The 23,315-nt window shown below is 43.8% G+C and overlaps 1 protein-coding gene across 2 annotated transcripts in view; it reads right to left on the minus strand.

The window, feature by feature from the left end:
* The window catches only part of Aff1 (AF4/FMR2 family member 1), a 157,775-nt gene that overhangs the window by 115,820 nt on the left and 18,640 nt on the right, over window positions 1-23,315 (minus strand). Inside the window, exon 2 of one of the 2 annotated variants that reach the window (XM_028773641.1) lies at window positions 22,363-22,418. In XM_028773641.1, coding sequence (XP_028629474.1) covers window positions 22,363-22,391 — 29 coding nt within the window. In that variant the 5' untranslated portion in view covers window positions 22,392-22,418. Of the gene's footprint in view, window positions 1-11,400; window positions 11,463-22,362; window positions 22,419-23,315 lie in introns of those variants that run through there. The other variant, XM_028773643.1, reaches the window with a different exon arrangement.

Raw genomic sequence — 23,315 nt, forward strand, 5'->3', positions numbered from 1 at the left:
GTGCCTAACCCTAGATCATAGGTTTCCTCATACCACTAGTTCTTCTTAAAGGGGGCTGGGGACAGGAAAGACAGCCTAAAAGCCAGGGGCTCCTCCAGGACTCTGGTTCAATTCCCAGCACCCACATGGTAACTTACAACCTCCAGAATGCCAATTCTAGATGCCCCCTTCTGGCCTTTTGTGGACACTGCGCAGCACAGACAGGCAAAACCCTCACAATGAATAAAATAAAAATTTTAAATCTAAAAAGAAAAGAACATTTCAAGATAAGACAGATCGAAGCAATGTTGTTTTTGTTTCATTTTAGTTTCTTACCCTAATCCTAACCCTGACAAGGTCTCTCTGTGTGTAGCCCTGGCTATCCTGAAACTTTCTCTGTAGAACAGGCTGCCCTTGAACTAGAATTGCCTATCTTTGCCTCTGAGTGCTAGGATTAAAAATGTGTGTGCCGGCCGGGCGGTGGTGGCACACGCCTTTAATCCCAGCACTTGGGAGGCAGAGGCAGGCAGATTTCTGAGTTCGAGGCCAGCCTAGTCTACAGAGTTGAGTTCCAGGACAGCCAGGGCTACACAGAGAAACCCTGTCTTGAAAAGCCAAAACCAAAAAAAAAAAAAAAAAAGGTGTGTGCCACTACTGCCTGGCTCAAAGTTGTTTATTGAAAAAAATAGTTTTAGGGAGGTTGGATAGAGGGTTTCTGGAGGGGAGACCTGGAGAGGGAATAACATTTGAAATGTAAATAAAGAAAATATCCAATAAAAGGGAAAAAAAGAAAAAATAGTTTTATTGTTGCTGAGACAATGTGTCAGTATGTGGTTCTGGGTACATATAGGAACTCAATATGAGGACCAATTCAGGAATACCATCTCAGTAAGTGGCTCTAGACAGTAGACACTCAACAGTCAGGCGTGGAGTACAAGCATTTAATCCCAGAACTCAGCAGAAGCAGGTGGATCTAAGTTCAAGGCCAGTCTGGGCTGCATAGAAAAACCCTGTCTTGAAAAAAAAAAAAAAAAACATATACTCAAATACAGAGTTCTATCTGCCTGCCTCTGGCTCTCCTGGGACTAGAGACAGGCACCACCACACCCTACCTAGTTTTCAGTGTCTCTAAAGGACTTTTTTTCCTTTTCTTGTTTTTGGTAAATGAGATCCTAGGTTAGTTTCTGAGGTGCACTAGATAGGAAAACAGGCTGATAAGATAAAACCTTGAGTCACAAGGATGGAAAGAATCCTTACAGTACAAGGTTACAAGGGAGTCATTGTTTTGGCTGTAAACAATGTCCACAATCTTGTTTAAGATTTTTCACATAGTTTAAAGGCTTGAAACTTGGGGCGGGTAGTAAGGTTAAACTCAACGGCAACTTATACACATTGACTGCTATTTAACATTTTTGTTTTGTTTTGTTTTTTGAGACAAGGTTTCTCTATGTAGCCCTGGCTGTCCTGGAACTCACTCTGTAGACCAGGCTGGCCTCGAACTCAGAAATCCGCCTGCCTCTGCCTTCCGAGTGCTGGCATTAAAGGCGTGCGCCACCACCGCCCGGCTGCTATTTAACATTCTTATTCGAAGTATCTTTTTTAAGTTTTTTTTTTAAAATTGTCTCTATGCAATGACACAGTTAACTGTCAGATGTGGCAGAATCCAACTCTACCAAGAGAATTCAAGCAGACTCTGGGTGAGGCTTCCTTCCCCTCCCCATGTGCCCATGGGTTGCCAGGAGTTTGAAGGATAGTCTGGGCTCAACAGAGAGCATTACTTGCTTGCTTGTTTTCGTAACAGGTGTTTTATATAGTCAGAGTGCCTTCCAGCTTGGCCTATAGCATAGGTTGGCCTTGAACTTCCAACTCTCCTGTCTCTGCCTCTTCCCTGGGCCACCATGCTGCAGAATAGATCTCCCTGGATGGAGTTACATCTGTAACCAAGGTGATCATCCTGGTCCTCTGCAATCTGGTTTTATTTTTTAGCTCCTCAATGTTCAATGCCGATTGGCCCATACAAGGATGAGGAAAGCCTCAACCCTCTAAAATGGAGGGTCCCTAAGAAAACCTTCAAGCCAGTGTGCTCCTTTGACAGTTAATTTCTCATTACAAGTCAACCTGCATCCAGAAATAAGGAAAGGGTATGCTTTCTCCCAGGCTACATGTATGTAAAGTTTTCAACAATAACACTATCTGCATACATTGTCTCCCTGCAATAAACAGTACAGGGATTTAAGGTGTTGGGGGAATGGAGATTGAAGAAGGAAGCCAAGGTGAAACTCAACACAAACTATCAAGCATTTCTGCAGGTTATTTCTATAGCCTGGAAGCCACACTTTCCAAACCCCTCCCAATGGAGCGAGAGCAGCCAGGTGTGATAGGCACTGGACCTGACCTAACTGGTCTCCCATCTCCAGCTTCACCAGGGCTAATCCACTGCACCAAGCCTGCCAAGTTAACTCCTGAGGACTCGCCACCCTCCATCTTCAAACGTCCAATGGTACTCCTACTAGACCAGTGACCAAGGTCAAGAGCCAAGGTCAAGACTCTGACCACCTCCACACCTCCTGGAGCAGGTGCTGTTATCTCTTTGTTTTCTCTCACATTCCTTTTTGTTTGTTTGTTTGTTTTTGTTTTGTTTTTCAAGAAAGGGTTTCTCTATGTAGCCTGGGCTGCTCTGGAACTCACTCTGTAAACCAGGCTGGCCTTGAACTCAGAAATCTGCCTGCCTCTGCCTCCCAAGTGCTGGGGTTAAAGGCCCGGCATTGCTTCATTTTTTTAAACTTCCTTTTCCCTAGAGACTAGCCCTGCCCTAGCTAGGCAAGGACCAAGAGATATAATCTAAATCTAAATTTGCAAACCAGGCATTGTGAGAAATGCTTGTAATACCATCCTCAGCTACTCAGCAAACTCAAGGCCAGCAGTTAGCAAGTTATCCTGTCTAGTGACCACTTTAAAAAGAAAAGGTATTGCTGGGTATGGCACACACTGTTAATTCCAGTATTAGGGAGGCAAAGGCATGTCTCTGAGTTCGAAGCCTATGAGTACTGAGGTCTCAAAACAAAGAAAAGGTGCTTGTTTTTTAATTGCCCTGACTAGCTGCAGATTTACTACATACTCAGGTAGGTTCTGAGCTTTTGATCCTCCTGCCTTAAACTCCAGAGTGCTGGAATTACAAGGCATGACATCACACCCAGTTTGTAGGCAGTGCTGGGAATTGAACACAGGGCTTCAGCCCCAAAGACTACATCTTAATAAATACATTCTATTAATGGTTTACTTAAACCAGTCACAAGCCTGTCTTTACGATTACTTGCAGTTAAGTTACAGAAGGAAGATGTAGTTTTACTTTCTCCCAGAACTAATTCTTGGAAATCTATGAGAACTTTTCTTGCTTCTAACTCTCTGGGCACTGGTTACCTTTCCAGCTGAATCACAGAAATTGTAACTATGACTCCAGCCTTCTCCAGCTGAGCCCACTACCTCCTCTCCCTCATGGGAGACATTTGGGGTAGGAGAATCTGTTCCAGACCCCTCTTCCCCATCATTCATCTGCTTCTCTCCCTTAGGCAGGAACTCAATCCAGGTGACTACAAAGCTGTTCTCCAAATCCCCAACCACGATCAACCAGGCCCTACTCTGTGCTTCCAACACAGTTTACAATCAACTATCACAGTCACAAGTCAGGATTTTAAGTTTCCTTTGGTTGTCTTTTAAAGATAGACTTAAAACTGTTTCTCATTATGCTAAGTTTATGTACATTCAGTGTTCTGGATAGAGGGGAAAAGCTACTCTTGTCCCTTCTGCTCCAGGAAATGTTTTTGTCTTCCCTGAGCTCACCTTAAAGACTATTCATGAAGTTAACAAATTCAACTCTTTTGTAAACTTCAAAAGATCCTTGTAAGCCCCGGAAACCTGCTCCAATCTACCTCTCATGGGTCAAATCAATACCTTAAGTTCTCTATCTGTTGTCTATTCCAAAGGGTGGGGTTCCCCCTGCCAATTCCCTGGTTCTGGGACTCCCCTCCCTCAGCCATCAAGACCATAGGCCTAAGGATTACATATTCATACCTAAGAAAAAGGTTTTCTCCTGAGCCTGCTTAACTTTATTTTCTGCCTCCAATAAGTCAAAATCTACATCCAGGACAGCTCCAGAGAAGCAACCCAGAGGTGCTCCAGCTTACCCTCCCAGACATTTCTACTGGGCCTGTACTTTCCTAGCAGCAGATGGTCCCACAGACCCTGGACAGCAATGAAACAGCCAGCTCTCTTTCAGGACTTAAGCAACATCCCAATTTTCTTAGACTTCCCAAAGACAACCATTGTCCCAAAGTCAGTCAGCAGAAAATAGTTAAAGAACACTAACCACTCCGGCCCCACCAATCACCCCTTTTCTAGTTCCTCATTTTTTAAAATTTATTTTATGGATATGAGTGCTCTATCTGCATGTACACCTGTGTGCCAGAAGAGGGCATCAGATCCCGTTACAGATGATTGTGACCCACCATGTGGTTGTTGAGAATTGAACTCAGAACCTCTGGAAGATCAGTCAGTGCTCTTAACTGCTGAGCCATCTCTCCAGCCCCTACTTCCTCATTTTTGATTAAAAAAGTGGAACTCCACCCATTGGCTAAGTAGTAACAGCTTGCCTTTCTGTTTGCCAGGTGTTAGCCAGAAGCTAGGCATAAAAGAAGACTGTTCATCTGTCTGTCTGTCTGTCTGACTGTCTGACCGTCCATCCATCCACCCATCCATCCTCTCTCTATTCTCATGTGTTCCCAGACAGCCTCTTCCTGTCTTCCTCTCTCTTTCTGTCCTTCTCTGTACTCCCCCAACCCCCAACATTTCTCTGTGTCTGCCCCATTTCCAGCTCATCTTCCCTTCTCCCAGTAAGCTTCCTTCTCTACTAGGCCTGTCGCATGGTAGTGATTCCTTAGAACACCTTGGCCTGGCCACTAAGGTGCTCCCTCTCGCCATTTTACAAAACACAACAGTGACAATTAGGAAAGTTAAAGATAAAACCCAGAGCCAGCCCTAACCCTGGAATGGTTTCCTTTTCTACTTCTGTTTTCTCTGTAAAGTAAGAGGGAAGTATGATTCCCATCCACTGCAAGAGGGTTTCTCCACTGCCTACTACAGCATAAGGCGTGCTGAGACGTGCTGCCTCTCTGGAAGAAACCTAGAGGCTTCCATATCCTGTTAACGAAGCTCCTTACAGACCCTCTCTACACCCTATACATATCCTGGGCCTAGGGACCTGTGGTCTCTTCCTCAATGCTTCAGCCTTTGCTGCTGCTTCCTTGGCCACATGACACTCTACCCCATCTGCAGAGCTACTAAGAAGTGGTAGCACTTTTAGGAAATGGGACCTAGAGTCGGGAAGGTCCCTGGGTGTGCCCTTAAAGGGGCAGTCTCAGTCTGCCTCTCTTGCAATCTGTCTGATGGATTTCCAGCCAACATGGGATGAGCAAGCCTCCTATATGTACATATTGAACCAACCATGACCTATTGAACTGTCATAAGGACCAAGCCACCAAGCGGTAAAACCTCTAAAATCAAGAGCTGAAATAAGCCAGGCGGTGGTGGCTTTTCACACCTTTAATCCCAGAACTTGGGAGGCAGAGGCAGGAGGATTTCTGAGTTTGAGAGTTCGAGGCTAGCCTGGTCTACAGAGTGAGTTCCAGGACAGCCAGGGCTACACAGAGAAACCCTGTCTCGAAAAACAACAAAAACAAAAACCACAACCGCAACAAAAAGAGAGCTGAAACCAGCCTCTCCCTTGTTTTGTTCCTCCCCCCCCCCCCCACCCCCGGCTGTCCTGGAACTCACTCAGTAGACCAGGCTAGCCTTGAACTCAGAAATCCACCTGCCCCTGCCTCCCAAGTGCTGGGATTAAAGGCGTGAGCCCCCACTGCCCGGCTCTCCCTTAGGGTTTTATCAGTGACAATAACAGTAACTGAATAACAGTCTCATTTTCTAAAGGGAGTAGAAGAATAACCATTTAGCCTTTGACATTTATTAAATAACATTTGCAAATGTGTGTGCATACGTGGATGTACAGATGTGCACGTGGCACTGGAAATGGAACCCAGCATGTAAATATTTCAGTTGAGTAGCATCATAAATTTACCTATAAAGCAAATCTCTATCCACAACTTAAAAACATACAATTATTGACTCTGAGTATATAAATGGGGGAGGGGTAATTATTACACAACTTGAATAACTCCACCCCCAAACCCAAGATGAGAACGCTTATCTAGAATGAAACTGTATTTTTGTTTTGTTGTTTGTTTTTTTTTTTTTTCAAGCTAGACCTTCTCTGTGTAGCCCTGGCTATCCTGAAACTCATTTTCACAGATTCCCCTGCCTCTGCCTCCTGAATGCTGGAATTCGAAGGGGTGCTTCATGGGAGGGTGAAGCCTTGACCTAAGTCGATGAAAATGATCTCATTTCTGGTAAAAATTAGGATCCTTTCATTTTCAATTTGTAGACTTTTGAACACAGGGTGTGATCTTCTATTTCCCTATTAGAACCCCAGGAATTCCAGGCCAGCCCAGAACTAGCTGCAAATGGCCTGTGGCTCCTGCTGCCACCCCAGGAGTACCACCATACCCAGTTTATACAATGCTAGGAATGAAACTCGGGGCTCTGTGCATGCTAGACCAGCAATCTGCCAACACAGCTACATTCCAACCTTATCCTTTAAGGGGAAAAAACCTATGTATGTGTGCCGGTTCGCCTGTATAAGTGCAGTCTATGGAGGCCTGACACAGTGGATCCTTTTGGAGTTGGTGTTTCAGGCACTTATGAGCTGGTATGGTCTCTGGGAACTGAACTCTTGATTCTGAAAGAGCAGCGAGTATTTCCAACTGCTGAGCCATGTTCCCAGAATCCACCTCTTCTGCTGAAGGACTGATTTGTCTTCCACTGAAGAAAGGATGATTTAGGTCAAGGCTTCCTCCTCCCAACAACATGTTAGGTTTCACGCACACCCTGCGTCTGAGTCAAAGATGCGGCAAACGATGGAAGGAACAAAGTAGATGGCCATACAGAGCCGGGTTCAATATCAAACCCGGCATCCCATTTATACAATCTCCTCCACCCTCCCAAATGGCTCACCTCTTTTTCTTCACAATTCAGGAAGCAATTATAAGACTACGTACAGGTGGCTCTGGCCACAGTAGCACTTGTCTTTGTCTTGCTCAGCTGTTTTCTCCTTAGGAAAATGAACCCATCTAACCAGCACCAACACCTGTGTGGACTCAAGAGCTGGGCCCATAGTGTGTCTTCAGCGATGTGGTAACGCAGAATACCAACCACCAACAGGTCTTCCCCAGACTCTCCAATGGCCCATACTCATTCCAGAGCTGCCTTCCTGATTTATGTAGCAGTAGTGCCCCATCTTCCATCCTCAGCAGTGATTCCAGAACAGGATGTTGCTCATAAATCTCTCCGGGTAGCTACCTACCACCCACTGGCCAGCTTGGTTTCATTCCCATCCCCCTCAGTATAAAGCCCTCTGAAAGGTCACCAAAGTTCTGTTCCTGAGATCTTGGCCCATCATAGGACTAAGTGTAACGAAAACGCCATATCTCAGCAAGCATGACTACAAAAATTCTACAGTGTACTATGAAGGAATGCCAGTTTATATCTCAAAACACTCTCAAACCAGGCATTAAAAACAAAGAGGGGCCGGGCAGTGGTGGCGCACACCTTTAATCCCAGCACTTGGGAGGCAGAGGCAGGCCAATTTCTGAGTTTGAGGCCAGCCTGGTCTACAGAGTGAGTTCCAGGACAACCAGGGCTACACAGAGAAACTCTGTCTCGAAAAACAAACAACAACAACAAAACAAAACAAAAACAAAAAAAGAAAGAAAGGAAGAAAGAAAGAAAGAAAGAAAGACAGACAAGGAAAAAGAAAGAAAACGAAGAGGGAGGAGTTGAGTGCAGGACACTTGTAATCTGAGCTCTTGAAAGGAGAAAGCAAAAGGAATAGGAATTAAAGGTCATTTTTGGCAAAGTTTGGGACTAGCCTGTGCTACATGAGACCCTGTCTATAAGTGAGTAGACAAACAAAAACAAATTAGCAGCAACAAAGAGAGAGCTGGAGAGAGCTGATGGCTCAGAGGTTAAAAGCGCTGACTGCTCTTCAAGACATCCTGAGTTCATTTCCCAGCAACCACACGGTAGTTGACAACCATCTGTAATGGAATCGGGTGCCCTCTTCTGGTATACCTGAAGATAACTACAGTGTACTCATGTACATTAAATAAATAATTTTTTTAAAAAAAAGGAAAGAAAGAAAACATAATTACTCCTGAAAGCAGAATTTTCCTTCATTTTAAATTATTTATTCATTTATTGTGTACCATATCTTGGTAGACTGCTAGTCCTCAAAGCTGTGATTTCCATCCTTCCTAACACTGCAACCCTTTAATACAGCTTACGTGGTAACCCCCCAACCATAACATTATTTCATTACTACTTCATAACTGTGATTCTGCTAAATGTAAATATCTAATATGCAGGACAACTGATAGGCAGTTCCTGTGAAAGGGTCACAATCCACGGGTTGAGAACCACTCACTGCCTTAGAGACACAGAGTTGGAGTCCATAACAGTCTTTGTTCCTTATAGGGAAAGCCCTCTGGACTGAGTCACATCCTAGACCCTGTACTTCATTCAGCTAAATCTCTGAGCTCATTTCTTGTTACTAAGTTGCCACTGAATTGTTACTCTTTTCTCTTTCTGGGCAGTCCCATCTTCTCACTTTCTTTGAAAACCTCAACACATTGGAGATCCATTTTCTACAGAGTAATAATATGTATCTTAAGCACTGATCTGAAATGAACTCCAGACAAATAGTTCAGCTCTGAAAGGCATTTCCAACTGAGGCTACTCAAAGTGTGTGTAGCTGGGGGCAGTGACAGCTCTCTGGCTCCAGGCACCTGGGTGCAAGACTGAGTCTAATACTTGGATCCAATCAAGAAAAGGAAAGAGAAAACCCAATTAGACAGAGTTGTCCTCCGACCCCTATTACACACAACTGTAGTCTTATTCCTTGATATTCAGAAGGGATGTGTACTTGACCTGTTTCCTCATCCGGATCTCCAGGTGGCAGAGCCAAGGGACTAAAAACGAATTGCTTTTGACATCTGTTTTACATTCAATTCACTGACATATCCTCTTCCACTCTCTTGAAAACCATGCAGAATCCATCAGGTTATGTCTAAGCTTCTCATGGACTCTAATTATCCTCTTGGGAGGCAGAGGCAGATGTATCTATGAGTTTGAGCCCAGTCTGGTCTACAGAGTGAGTTCCAGGACAGCCAAGGCTACACAGAGAAATCCTTTCTCAAAAACCAAGAAATAGAATAAAATTCAATCAAACCAAGAACACAAGTAAATTTCTCCAAAGCTTGTTTTTCTGCTACATATACTTCCACATGCCTTGTATGCCTCACCAGGACACTTCCTAAAGATGCTTCAGAGATCTGGCTCCAGTGAGCCTCACTCAGTCCTTAGAAGGGTTTTACAGTATAAGAGGGTTTTTTTTTGGGGGGGGGGTGGGAGAAGTTGAGGGTACTGAGGTGAAGGTGCTATTATCTCTCCCTTCCTTTTTTCTATAATGTAATTTATGGAATATAAATATAGTTCCTTTACCTAGACCACCACCCCCACCACTACTACCACCACTCTGAGTTACCACACTTTTTTTTTTTTACTCTTACATATTGCCTTTTTTAAAAAACTTAAGATACACCTGTTGTGCCGGGTGTCCCTGAATTCTGGCTTTTCATTCCTTGCTCTCAACATTTGGAACTCCTGCCGGGCGGTGGTGGCCCATGCCTTTAATCCCAGCACTTGGGAGGCAGAGGCAGGCGGATTTCTGAGTTCGAGAGTTCGAGGACAGCCAGAGCTACACAGAGAAACCCTGTCTCCAAAAAAAAAAAAAAAAAAAAGATACACATGTTGCTAAGCCTTTAACCCCAGAATTTAGGAAGCAGGGGCAGGCAGATGTCTGTGTTGTCTGTGTTTGAGTCCAGCTTAATCTATAAAGCCATACAACATACTGAGAACTTTTTTTAAACCAGTATATATTTGGGGTTGGGGATAAGTATGCTCATGGGCATATAGGTGTCCATGGCGGCAGAGGCATTGTATCTTCCAAGGACTGGTGCTTCTGTGTTGGGAAATCAGTTCTCATTCTTTTCAAGACCTGTACATGCTCTCAGTCACTGAGCCATCTCTCCAGCCCTCAACATCAATTCCATTCCTATTCATTTCTTTCTCCAAGAAGCCTACCCTGATTGTTGGCCACATGTACAATGGTGTCCCTCCTATACATTCCTAAAAGCCCCACAATTTTCTGATAGTGATTACAGATAAAGGAACAGAGAGGCCTAGCAGGGATAAAAGGCAAGGGACTTGAAGGTAGAAGCCCATAGATGGGCTTGTGTGACTTGTATCACTAGACAACAGGGCTGGTGGAGGAGAAGTCCTGACAAACAGGAAACTGAGATCCAGGGATCCTAGGACCTCTATATTATTCAAAGAGAACCATGGGAGTGAGATGGCTCTGAATTGTCTTAATCTAATGATGTCCTCCTGACGGGGGGTGGGGGGGTGGGGGGGTGGGGGGGTGGGGGGTGGAGAGACAGCAGGGAGTCAGTGCAGAGGAACACAAGGACTGCAGGACAAAGAGGGCAGCCTAGCTCAGTGGTACAATGCTTGCGTAGGACAGCACAGGCAGGTGAGAAGCCTTGCATGCTTTTAACACCAGCACCTGGGGGGTGCACCACAGAAGGTCAGGAGGTCAAGGTCAGCTTCAGCAACCTTCAGACCCACAAGGACTTCCAGATTGGGAACCACCACTGAGGGTGGTGAAGCCACTTAGAAGGTAGTACAGGGGCTTGCATGCTGGTGCAGTAAGTAAGTCTGCAATCCCAGCACTCAGGAGATGAGGCAAGATGGAGACTTCAAGCCTAGCCTCTACTACACATAGGGTTGGGGGCCAGGCTATGCTATTAGATCTTGTGTGTGTGTGTGTGTTTGTGTTTTAAGTTTTAAAAAAATTATACAGAGAAAAATCTGTAGTGTAAGAAGGACCCAAGTTAGAGACGTGGGAGTCTGCAAGGTTCATCATTTGTTTGGGTATTTGTGTTGTTTTAGATAGAATCTCACTGGTGAATATGAAGTTTTGGTTGGATCTAATCAGACTGCTAAGTCAGGTACATAAAAGCCAAAGTGTGTCCTAAACCTAGGAAGAAGAGTAAGATTTGACCACAGCACAGGAAAATTCAGTGTACATTGCTCTGCAGTTGCTTCAAGCATTTGCTGGAATGGAACACCCACATGGTGTTACATGGATTTCTCAGCCTCTGCTGTTATCTTATGGGAATAGGGAAGACTCCTAACCTTGAACCCAAAGGATGCTAGATGACTTGAAGAAATGAAAATCAGAGACTGTCGTGAGGCGTGGTTGGTACAATGGTTGCTTCGCACAGTACAGTCAGGTGAGGAGCCACCAGCACCTGGGGGTGTACCACAGAGGGTCAGGAGGTCAAGGTCAGCTTTCGCATCTTGGTGAGTTTAAGGTGAGTATAAGATACATGGAACCCTATCCATAAAAGGAAAAAATATCATATACAATTGCTTTATGAATTGGGCCTTAATAGATCTTACCTCCATCCATACACTTTGCTGAAGCATAAAAGGACCTTTTCAGCGGGGATAGCAAGCCAATGCTAGGTAAACCCTGGCTGTTGGGGAAGAAGGGCTAAGCTGAAGGCAAACTCAGAACCCCTGAGATTTGAGCAGTGAATCTTCACAGGTCAGCCAGGAAATTACACCAAGTAACTGCCAAAGACCCCAAAATTGGGGGCTGGAGAGACTATCTGCTCTTCCAGGGGACCCAGGTTCAATTCCCAGCACCCATATGGAGACTCACAACTGTCAGTAACTCCAAAATCCCAGGAGATCTGACACCCTCACACAAATATCCATGCAGACAAAACAACACACCAAATGGAGATGGTGGTCTTGACATTTGATCTATAGTTGTTCTTAAAATTATAGGCTCAAAATTGTATGACAGGGGAAAAAAACAAACAAACAAAGAACAAAACCCCACCCTACACCTGCTGTCCCTTCCATCTCTCTCTCAGTAACTCTGCAGATATCTGAACATTAGCCTGAGCACCCTGACAGGACGCCTGCCACACCATGACACTGACAGACTAGCTGTAGATGAATGCTTCTCAGCCTTCCTAAACCTGCGACCCTTTAACACCTCATGCGACCCTCATGTTTCGGTGACCCCTAACCATAACATTATTTTGGTTGCTACTTCATAAGTGTAATTTTGCTACTGTAGCACAAATATGTGATATGCAGGATACCTGATATATGACCCCTGGGAAGGGGTCATTCCACTCCTAGTGGGGTCGTGACTCAAAGATTGAGAACCAATGCTCCTCCCACTGTAGAGTGACTTACAGGTGACTTTCAGGCATGGCTGGCCAGGAGGCTGGCTTGAACTTTAAAACAATTTAGTTTTAAAAGCCCAGTGAAGACAAGTAGGTCACTGTTCACACCATTCTGCAGATCTCATACTCAGACCTTAAAATACAGTCTTCAACAGTTGGGTTGACAAGAATAATTATCTCACAGGCTTTGACACAAACAACCAGCAAACCAGCAACATAACAAACTTTTGGGTTGTTTTTGCAAGAAAAGGCAAATAAATACCTATCAGAAGCAAATCCCACCTCCAGGTCAGCCTCATTCCTCTCCAGGGAAGAGGCACATATACACATACGTATAACTTAACATGAAATAACTCTTTTGAAAATCTGACACGACAGATCAACCACCAAATGGCATCCACCATCTCTTCCTAGCTACTGGGATGCCATCTTCAGCAGGTGCTCCAAAAGGGCACAGACCTGACCCTCTCCAGCTCCCAGTAGTCCTGAACATCTTGCCTATTCAAACTGGACATCTTTTGACAGTGGAGTCTCTGCATAAGAAATATGACTATTTCCTTGATAAAAAAATTAATAAAGTAGGATCTGCCTGCCTTCCAAGTGCTGGGATCAAGGGCATGTACCACCACCAACAGGCTTTTAAAAAATAATTTAAGGCTGGGCATAGTGGTGCACAACTTAAATTCCAGGACTGGGGAGACAGATGCAGGTAGCTTTCCATGAGTTCCTAGGCTAGCCTGGTCTATAGTGAGTTCCAGAGCAGCTAAAGAAACTCTGTCTCAAAACAGCAATTTATTACATTGTTGTTGTTGTGATGATGATGATGATGCATGTGCCATCAGTACATCTAGCATCTGCTAGGTTTGTTTTCTTTTCTTTTGAGACAAGACCTCACTATGTAGCTATGGTCGTCCTGGATCTTACTATGTAGACCCAGTTGGCCTCAATCTGCTGGGATTTAAACACACACACACACACACACACACACACACACACACACACACACACACACACTTAACCCTATTTTTACTGTACAATTAAAGGAACAGTTTAGAGGGGATAATTCTGCCAGCTCTACATAGCTCAGGGGAGGAATTTCAAGGCAGGATTTCTCTGTGTAGACCTGGCTATACTGGAACTCACTGTAGACCAGGCTAGCACCACCACTGCCCACTGAAGAAATTTTTTTTTAATGTATTTTTTGCCCTGTTCTGCACTCTCGCCTCTGAAACACTAGCTCCCACTTGGAAGTCAGTACTCCATTCTTAAGGAGATTTTCTACAAGGGGCCACTGGAGGAAAGTACGTCTCTGCTCTGCCGGATGCTGACAGTCTAAGAGGAGCAGCTGCAGCATGTAACCGTTGAGCTGCAAGGCCACCACCTGGCACCTGTGTAGGGCTGCACAGACTAAAATCATTCTAGGAAATACCACCTCATGAGTGTGACAACCGTGTGTGTGTGTGTGTGTGTGTGTGTGTGTGTGTGTGTGTGCAGGAGAGCCACCTCTTGCCTTATACATATACTAACAAATCTTTCCCTGCTGCATGGCTGGTTAGCTGCCTGAGCTCCCTCCTGAGTAATCAGCTTTGTGCCTTCAGTAGGAAAGGTACTTCTGACTGTACCCTGTTAACTCCATCCCTTAGAAACAACCTCCTATCTAGTTAACAGTGTCAGAAAAGACAGCTGACTCCAGAAAAATCCAGCACAAATCTCTCCAAGGCAAGCCAGAGTGCATAGTGTTTCCCTGCCTTCCGTTCCTAGTTCCAAAGCAGTTAATGTGTAGTTGGGTTTGAGTTGAGGTTCTAGAGGCCCAATAACAGTAGGACTTAAACCAGGCTTGGTGGTTCATACCTGTAATCCCAGCACTTGGAAGACTGAGGCAGGAGAATTGATGAGTTCTAGGCCACCTGGAGCTAGAGTGAGTTCCTGTTTCAAAAATCTATCACTAAGAATTAGAAATGTGGTTTGACTGTCTGCCACAGTTCATTTATTGTCTACAAAATGTAAATCTATTAGGAGTTGTAAGACTGAAGTGAAAATGTAGCTCCCCGGGATCAGTCAGAAACCCTGCATATAAGACAGGAAGAAAGAAACATGGGGTGTGGGGGAGGGAGGAAGGGAGGGATGTTATATAAGAAATATAGCACAGAGCCTGGCTTTGCCCATTAAAAAAGACAGTGGTCAGTGATATGGCACTTGATTAGGATGCCCTGAATCTTAGTTAGAGCCCGGTAAAAAGAAAAATTGTTTTATCCCTTTGTAATACCTATGCTCTAAACACTACTGGGTATGCACAGCTAATATCTAACTAGCAGCTGTTACCCACCCTTCCTCTTAGGTGGATAAGGAGCTTGAATACAGTTGAGCACACCTCAGCTGGACCGTGCTTTCCCTTGCCAGCCATGCAGAAACTCTAAGCTGTGACCTCTGTCCCGTCCCCCAGTCTTCCAGCTAGTAGGGACACAGACTATTAATACCAAGTATTTGCAAAGTCAAGACAGCATTAGAATTCTCAGGTGACTAGTGCTGGCCTAGCCCTGCTCAGTGCTGCTCTGACCTCCAGCTTTGAGTCCTGCAGGGATAGGACAGAGGAGTTAAGTGAGGAATGGGTGTTTACAGAGGGTGAGCCCTAATCTTCAGGGCCGAGTACATGGTGGGGACAGCAGTCCACAACTTGGTTGCATAAATGTGACCTTGTTTCTTCCAGCACAGTAAATGCTTCCAAATACTATTATTTCCAGCTACAAGCTAAAAGTTTTGACCACATGCAAATTCCTGTAACTACATAAACTACTATCTTCAGTCTTTGAGTAAAAACTTCACAATTACTTATGGATCATTTTTACATACTGCCTGTTTTCTTTAGCTCTGTGCCTTGCACATGGGTGTTTCTTCTGGTGTTGGGAGTTAGATGGGGAGGGAGTGATCTAAGCTCTCAATCTTCCTAGGACAGCAGGGCTCAGAAATCCCACTATGCTTAGTCTTACTTTAAGGACAATAAAGATCCCTGCAGCGCCACCCCATGCAGGGAGCATCTTCCCAGGAGTTGAGAACCAGTGTGCACTCATAGGTAACCTCACTGTCTGCCTAGGACGTTAACAAAGGCTGTGCTTCTTCCAGGAAGAACAGCCAACTTTCAGGAGCAGCCGGCAATCACCACCAGGAAACCCTGTTTTCTTTTAATTAAAAAGCAAAACAAAAATCCTAGAGGTCATCCTGCAGCTCTGTTTACAAGTGGAGCAGCGCCCATTTATTGGGGGGGGGGGAGGATTCTTTTACTCTTTGATGTGAAAAGGGTGGGGGTCCATTGTGATTTCAACTACTCCAAATGCAAGCCTTTCACTTGCAAATAAAGCCCAACCCACAGTAAGAGCCAACCGTAAGAGCCAACCATCAAGGAAATACTCATTGCCTCTGCCTCCAATTATTTATCGAAGATGTGGGGGAAGCTACACCCCCGTGCATTCCAGTTTGGTCTGCCTAGAATGGTCCCCTTTCCAAAACCCCACCCAGAGAGGAAACCTCTTGCTATAAGCAACCCATCTGGAACAACTTTCTCTGGCTTTTATGCTTTCCTAGGAAGCTGCAGGGGGTGTAACCTTACAGATCCTTCAAGTATTCCTCCCTAAGGGCAAGGGGGTGATTTTTTTTTCCAGAGGAAGGTGTAAAGAAAGCACCAGCCTACATTCACTTGTGGTAAATATCACAAGGTACCCATAACCCCTTTCACCAACTTCACCAGTGGAACTTCCTTTTAAAGAATTTTAAATATTTAAAGAATTGTAAGCCGGGTGGTGGTCGTGCATGCCTTTAGTCCCAGCAATTGGGAGGCAGAGGCAGGCAGATTTCTGAGTTCGAGGCCAACCTGCTCTACAGAGTGAGTTCCAGGACAGGGCTACACAGAGAAACCCTGTCCCTGTCTTGAAAAACCAAAAAAACCAAAAAAAAAAAAAAAAAAGAATTCTAAAGTAGCTAAGAAGTCTGAGGGTTCCACAGAAAGAGGAGGAAAACACCCAGCAGGAGGACTTTCGTTGTTTGTTTGTTTTTGACACAGGATCTCTCTATTGTCTAAGCAATTCCAGAAGTATGTACAGCAAGCTGGTCTTAAACTCAAAGATCCTCTACCCTCTGATTCATAAATGCTGGGATTAAAGGCATTCTACACCATGCCCTGCAGATTTTTTTTAAAGAAATTTTTAAAATTAAAGCATACTATATTTTTAAGCAGGGTATGGTAGCACACACCTTTAATTCCAGTACCCAGGTGGTAGAGATAAGTTTATCTTTGTGAGTTCAAGGAAAGCCTGACCTACACATTGAATTCCAGGCTAATTGGGGCTGCACAGTCAGACCCTGTCCCAAAAAAACTAATTGCAAATTTTTAGGCAGTCACCCTGGTGCACATGTGCAATCCCAGTGTTCAGGAGACAGAGGCATGATTGATGGACGGGGACCAATGATGGAAGGGGATGTCTCAGTGGGCCCATGCCGAGGCATCTCTTCCCCCTGAGGGACCAGCCACAGGAAGGTATGGCATAGAATAGAGTTTATTCAGGGCAAGGGGAGGGGAGCCAAAAGGGTAGTAGAGGCAGAGAGAGAGGCGGGGGTGGGGGGGAGAGAACAGAGAAGTAGAGGCAGGCCATGACCACATGGAGAGAGGGGGAAGTGAAGGGGGAGGGGCAAGGGGACAGACAGAACCTATAGGCAAGAGAACAGAGAGTAAGAGAGTGAGGAGGGGGACAAGCAGCCCCTTTTATAGTGGGCAGGCCTACCTGGCTGTTGCCAGGTAACTGTGGAGGTGGAGTTTGGACAGAATACTAACAATGATATTGAATTTGATGCCAGTCTGGACTATACAGCAAGACCATGGAGAGATGGCTCAGTGGTTAAGAGCCAGTGCTTTTCCAGAGGTCCTGAGTTCAATTCCCAGGAACCACATGGTGACCTCACAGTACCTGTCATGACTGTGGTGACAGGTCATATGATCTTACTGAGAAATGACTCACTACCTCTATTTCTACAATTTAATCCCTACTTCCCACCCCAGACTAATCCTTCAGTAAACAATTAAAAAAAAAAAAGATTCCCTCCTGTCTGGGATAAACCCCAAACTAAACACCTTCTCAAGCTTATCAAACTGGACTGACTCATTTAACGTTCCAGGGACAATGAGCAAAACCTGCCAATTAGCAATGTGTTTCTCAAACAGCGGAAAGCCATGTCCTGTGCCCGAGGTAGCAGGCAGCTTGCAAGCGAGGCCAGAGACTACCTCACTTGGAAAACCCTGGATCCATCCACACACTCACATTCCATTTCCAGGTGTGGACTCATTACAAGACCAAGCCAATCGCTATTTCAGAAAGGACAAAAAATAAAAATAAAAAAATAAAAAAGGCCATTAATCTCTTTAGTAAGCAAGCAGCACTTCAGCCTCTGCTTTACAGGCCGTGGGGAGAATGTGTCTGAATAATAGTTGTCGATGTGCTTCATGCCTTGTAGCTTCCTCAGTAACTGGCACTCGTCTCAATTAGGAGAGTTACACAGTATTGTGGTTTTCTGCAGGAGGAAAACACCACTGACCAGATCAGAGATAACAAAATACAAACACAAACAGCACAACTCCTAAAACACAAATATCACCCTTGATGGCAGAAGATTAAATAATACCCCAACAATCTGGAATATAGGATATTCTGAAATAAAATTTATTTTCCTCAGCTATAAAGCAAACATTTCCTGAATGCCTGCCTCTCAGCTTTGCTCTGGTTCCAGTGTCCCACCTGGGCCTGATCCCAGAACATAATTTAGTACACACTATGAAAATCTTAACTTTACCTTTAAAAGATTCACAGAAGAAAATGAGAAGTTGTAGCAATTGATAAAGGTAAGAATCAAACTCATGAATGAAATAAAGCACACATACACACAAAAGTTCTGCTTTAGTAAGGGGAAAAAAAGCAATCAGAAACTCCAGTCAAAACTGCACAAGTTAAGGGTGAGAAAATTTAAAATGTGGTTTGAATTTGAGCTAGGACCATATATTTGTCCTTGTCAATGAGCTTTACCATCTAAGGCAGTGGTTCTTCTCAACAGCGATATTTAAGACCATCAGAAAACAGACATTTCGCCGGGCGGTGGTGGCACACACCTTTAGTCCCAGCACTTGGGAGGCAGAGGCAGGTGGATTTCTGAGTTCGAGGCTGGCCTGGTCTACAGAGTGAGTTCCTCTCTGCCTCTGCCTCCCAAGTGCTGGGATTAAAGGTGTGTGCCACCACCGCCTGGCTTGCATTACTATCTTAACAAGTAGTAGAATTAAGGTTATAAAGTAGCAACAAAAATAATTTTATGGATGGAGGGGGGTCAATACAACATGAGGAGCTGTATTAAAGGGTCATCACATTGGGAAGGTTGAGAACCACTGCTCTAAAGGGTACTTGGGGGCTGGTAGGTCAGCTCAGTGGGTAAAGGTAAGTCACCAAACCCAGCAATCTGAGTCCCATCCCTGGAACCAACACAGTGGAAGGAATCAACTTCTGCAAACTGTCCTCTGCATATAATCCATATAATCTGTAATATGCACATGCTCATGTATACACACACACACACTAAATAAACAAACAAACAAACAAGAAAAACATATGTTTAAAATATATCCCTGTCTCAAAAAAAGAAAAAAACAACACCTTCCTATCATTCTCCAGAGCCCTGGCTATTCTAGAACTAGCTCTGTAGACCAAGCTGGCTTCAAACTCACAGAGATTCCCCTGCCTCTGCCTCCCAAGTGACAGGCATAAAGAAAGGAGTATGCCACCACCAACCAGCTTTAATCTTCTTTGAATAAAGAAAGAATTTATTAGCCAGGCATAGTAGTATGGTATGTGCTTTTAACCTACTTAGAGGGACTCTAAGGAGAAAAGGATCTATCTATCTATCATCTATCTATCTATCTATCTATCTATCTATCTATCTATGTATCTATCCATCTATCTATCTATCTATCTATCTATCTATCTATCTATCTATCTATTTTTAGGCAGATCTCACTATGTAAACCTAACTGGCCTTAAACTCTCCAGATAGACTACCAGGCTGGTCTCAAATGCAGAGATCTGTTTACCTTTGTCTCCTACCTACTAGAATTAAAGATGTGTGCCCCTGTCTGTGTCTGGCTATTTGAAATTATGTATATATGCTTGCCTATGTGGGGGTATTTGAGCATGGGTGCCCTTAGAATCCATAAGTGGGCATCAGATTTCAGACAGCAGGGCTTAAAGGCAGTTTTAAGTTACCCAAAGTAAGTGCTGGAAACCAAATTTGAGTCCTCTGTAAGAGTAACAAGTAACATTTCTGAATCATCTTTTATTTCAGGTTTTTTTTTTTTTTGAAACACTGCAGTCTCATGTAGATCAGGCTAATTCGAAACTCTGTATCTTCTAGTCTTAGTCTCCTGTGTGCTGTAATAACAAACATGCACCTGAATTTTTTGTTTGTTTGTTTTGCTTTTGTGTTTTGTTTTTTTTTTCAGACAGGGTCTTGCTATGTAGTGTTGGCAGACGTGAAACACTCTGTAGACCAGGCTGACCTGGAAATCACAGAGATCAGGCTGTCTCCCTCTGATAGTCCTGTGCTGAGGTTGAAGGTATATGCCACCACACCCACATAATTTTCTTGTTGATACGAAAATTTATAACATGGACTTAGCTGGGCATGGTGTCACATGCCTTTAGTCCCAGCACTTGGAAGGTAAAAGCAGGTGGATTTTTTAGTTTGACACTGGCCTGGTCTGCAAATCAAGAGCAGGGCTACAAAAAAACCCTGTCCTATAAACAACAATAACAGCAGCAACATGAACTTAAGATTGTATTTACAGATGGATCAAAACAGTAAAAGGTCAAAAATATTGAACAGGTTGTATGCTAAAGGACCTAGGTTGACCAGATGGGTGTAGCTGGGCATCAAAAGAACTGAAAAGCATCAAGACTTTGCCTAGAACCAACTGACAAAATAGATTGGCAGGGAGAGGTCTTATAGACCTGTAGGCTAAGCGGATCATCATGTTGACATTCTGGCAAAGGCATGACGAAAGCCACTGGGGGATCAAACTAGAGAGCTGATGACTGACCTAAAGGAGCTGAGTGTTCAAACCCTCACAGAGGGTTAAGTCTACCCAGTCCCAGGCTGCAGAAGGTGGAGACAGGAAGGTCAGGATGGCTAGACTGGGCTATGGGTCACCCTGGGCTACATGAAACTCTTTCTTAAAGACAAGGTGAGATTGGAGAGATTGCTTAGTGGTTAAGTGCACACACACTTGCAGTAGACTGGAGTTCCCCCCATACACAGCTCACAACAGTTCACAATAGCCAGAAACTACAGCTTCAGGGGAATCCAACACTTCTCTAGGAGCACCTGCACTTATAAGAGAGACTGTGCACACCCATATATATGTATGTATGTATGTATGTATATATATGCACACACACACACACACAAATCTTTCAGAAAGAGAATATGTGTACTGAATCACATGCACTCCATTCTGTGTGAGTATGGCTATACAGCATAACACTCCAGGGCTCCTTAAACTTAAAAATCTCAAGAACTGAAAATCTAGATTGCTAGATGAAATATCTACAGATCATCCTCTTGGAATGCTGTGAAAGGCCAACCCAAGCCCATATGAAGACCAGATCCGCCACGAATTCCACGAATTCTCATTTAAAATAAAAAAACTGAAGCCACTTTAATGTCAGCTAAGAATACAGGACATTTTTTTTTAATAGCCATGGAGTAGGAAAGACCTTTGGAAGTACAGTCAAAACCAATATATAAAGGACAAGACACTTATGCAAGAATATAAAACTTATGTGTAGCCAAAATTATGAACAAATTTAAAGACAAATGGGGGCAGTTTTATATTCTGATCTTAGAAGGTCCCATGTTGTCCCTGTAGTAGGGGAGGAAAATGTACCAAGATTCACAACGGGACCTCCAGACCACAACACTGAATTCCATAAGTGACCCTCAAAGGGGAGGAAGCAGGAAGAACAGACTTGGTCCTGAGTTCCCAGGGTCCACTTCTTACACAATAAATATTAATTGAATGGTGTAAATCATATTTTTAAAATTTTAATGTGTTTTTGAATAGCTACTTTAAATAGCTACCTATATTATTTAAAATATTTTCTGGATATCCATGGAGGTATTCTTCAAGACTGCATCAAAGTTAGTACAGAGAACACATCACAAAGGCAGTGTACTCTACACAATTAACACCTGTCACTTTGCATAGAAGTCACTTTGTCACTTTGTCTTTGTTGTATAGAAGGCAACTTCTATACTGCACACGCCGAGTAGGACAAATGAGGGAGAATAAAAGGTAAGTATTAAGAGAATCCCCTCTGTGAAGGCACACATAAAGACATCCATTAGGCACAGCCTCAATGTGTGTGTTTCCTCAAACCAGTAACATATGTTCAGGCCAGTATCCCAAACATAGAATTTGATGACCTAGGTAATAGTTCCACTTTTCCCTCCCTCTGTATATGTTCCTGTTTGACACTGAACTTCTGATAATCCTCCCTAGCCCATGAAGTACAGGTGTGTAGCTACATCCTACTAACACCCAGAGATCTGCCTGCCTCTGCCTCCCAAGTCTTGGGACAAAAGGTGTGCACCACAACATCCAGCTTACTTGCTTGGCTTTTTGAAACAGGGTCTTACTACAGAGCCCTGGAAGGTCTTTCTGTGTGGTTCAAGCTGGCTTAAGACTCTAGAGTACTAGCGTTATAGGCAGGCATCACTATGCCAGCTGGAACTTCTTAGAATATCAGATTGTAAAGATAAATGCCATTTTAAATGTTACATTCTTTTGAATCGTGGACTCTACACTTACTTGCTGCTGCTGCTGTCCTTAAAAGCCATTGCTGCTGGTCAGTAGAAGGTGCTCATCTGAAAGAAAAACAGCAATGGTAAATATGGGCTCATGAGTAAACACACGGGTACCCCACACCCAGCTTGCGACCACCAAGAAGACGAAATTTAGAGCTCACATTTGAATTAGAAAATGGTTCTTAGCAAATAAAAAATGGCTAAGAAATATTGTAGAAAATGCTCATCATCCTTAACCATCAGGGAAATGAGTTAAAACTTTTTGAGATGTCATGTTAACCCAGTCAGAATAGCTAAGATTAAGGAAACGAAAGGCAACAGATGTTGGTGGGGTTCAAGGAAGCCTCATGCACTGTTGGGAGTAGAGACTGGTGAGGGCACTGTGGAAATCAATGTGGCAGCTCCTCAGGACAGCAGAAGTAGATCCACCATGTGATCCTACTACATACTCCCAGACATATACCTGAATAATTCTATTTCCTACTGCAGACATGCATGCTCACCCATATTAATCAATATGCCTGCTTGCCCATGTTAGTCACTGCTCTATCCACAATAGCTACGACATGGGGAAAGCCTAAATGCCCGTCAATGGATGGATAGATAATAAAATGTGGTAAACATTTATAGTGAAAAATTCTGCTCAGCTGTAACAAAGAATGAAATCTGTAGGCAAATGGTTACACCAGAGAACATTATACTGAGAGAAATAATGGAGACCCAGAAAGGACAAACGCCTCATGATCTCACTTGCACATGGTTCTGAGAATCAAGTCTCTTATTTTATTTTAATTAATTAATTAATTTATTTATTTATTTATTGGTTCCCCCAAGTGCTGGAACAATGTCTGTTATTATTGAACATGAATTCAACTTTTTTTTTAATGTAGGTTGGCTAGGCGTGGAGGCACATGCTTATAATTCCATAAGAGTTCAAGGCTGGGCTAAGCTATATAG

Source organism: Grammomys surdaster, unplaced genomic scaffold, assembly GCF_004785775.1.
Source record: "Grammomys surdaster isolate TR1022 unplaced genomic scaffold, NIH_TR_1.0 233, whole genome shotgun sequence".
NCBI lineage: Eukaryota > Metazoa > Chordata > Mammalia > Rodentia > Muridae > Grammomys > Grammomys surdaster.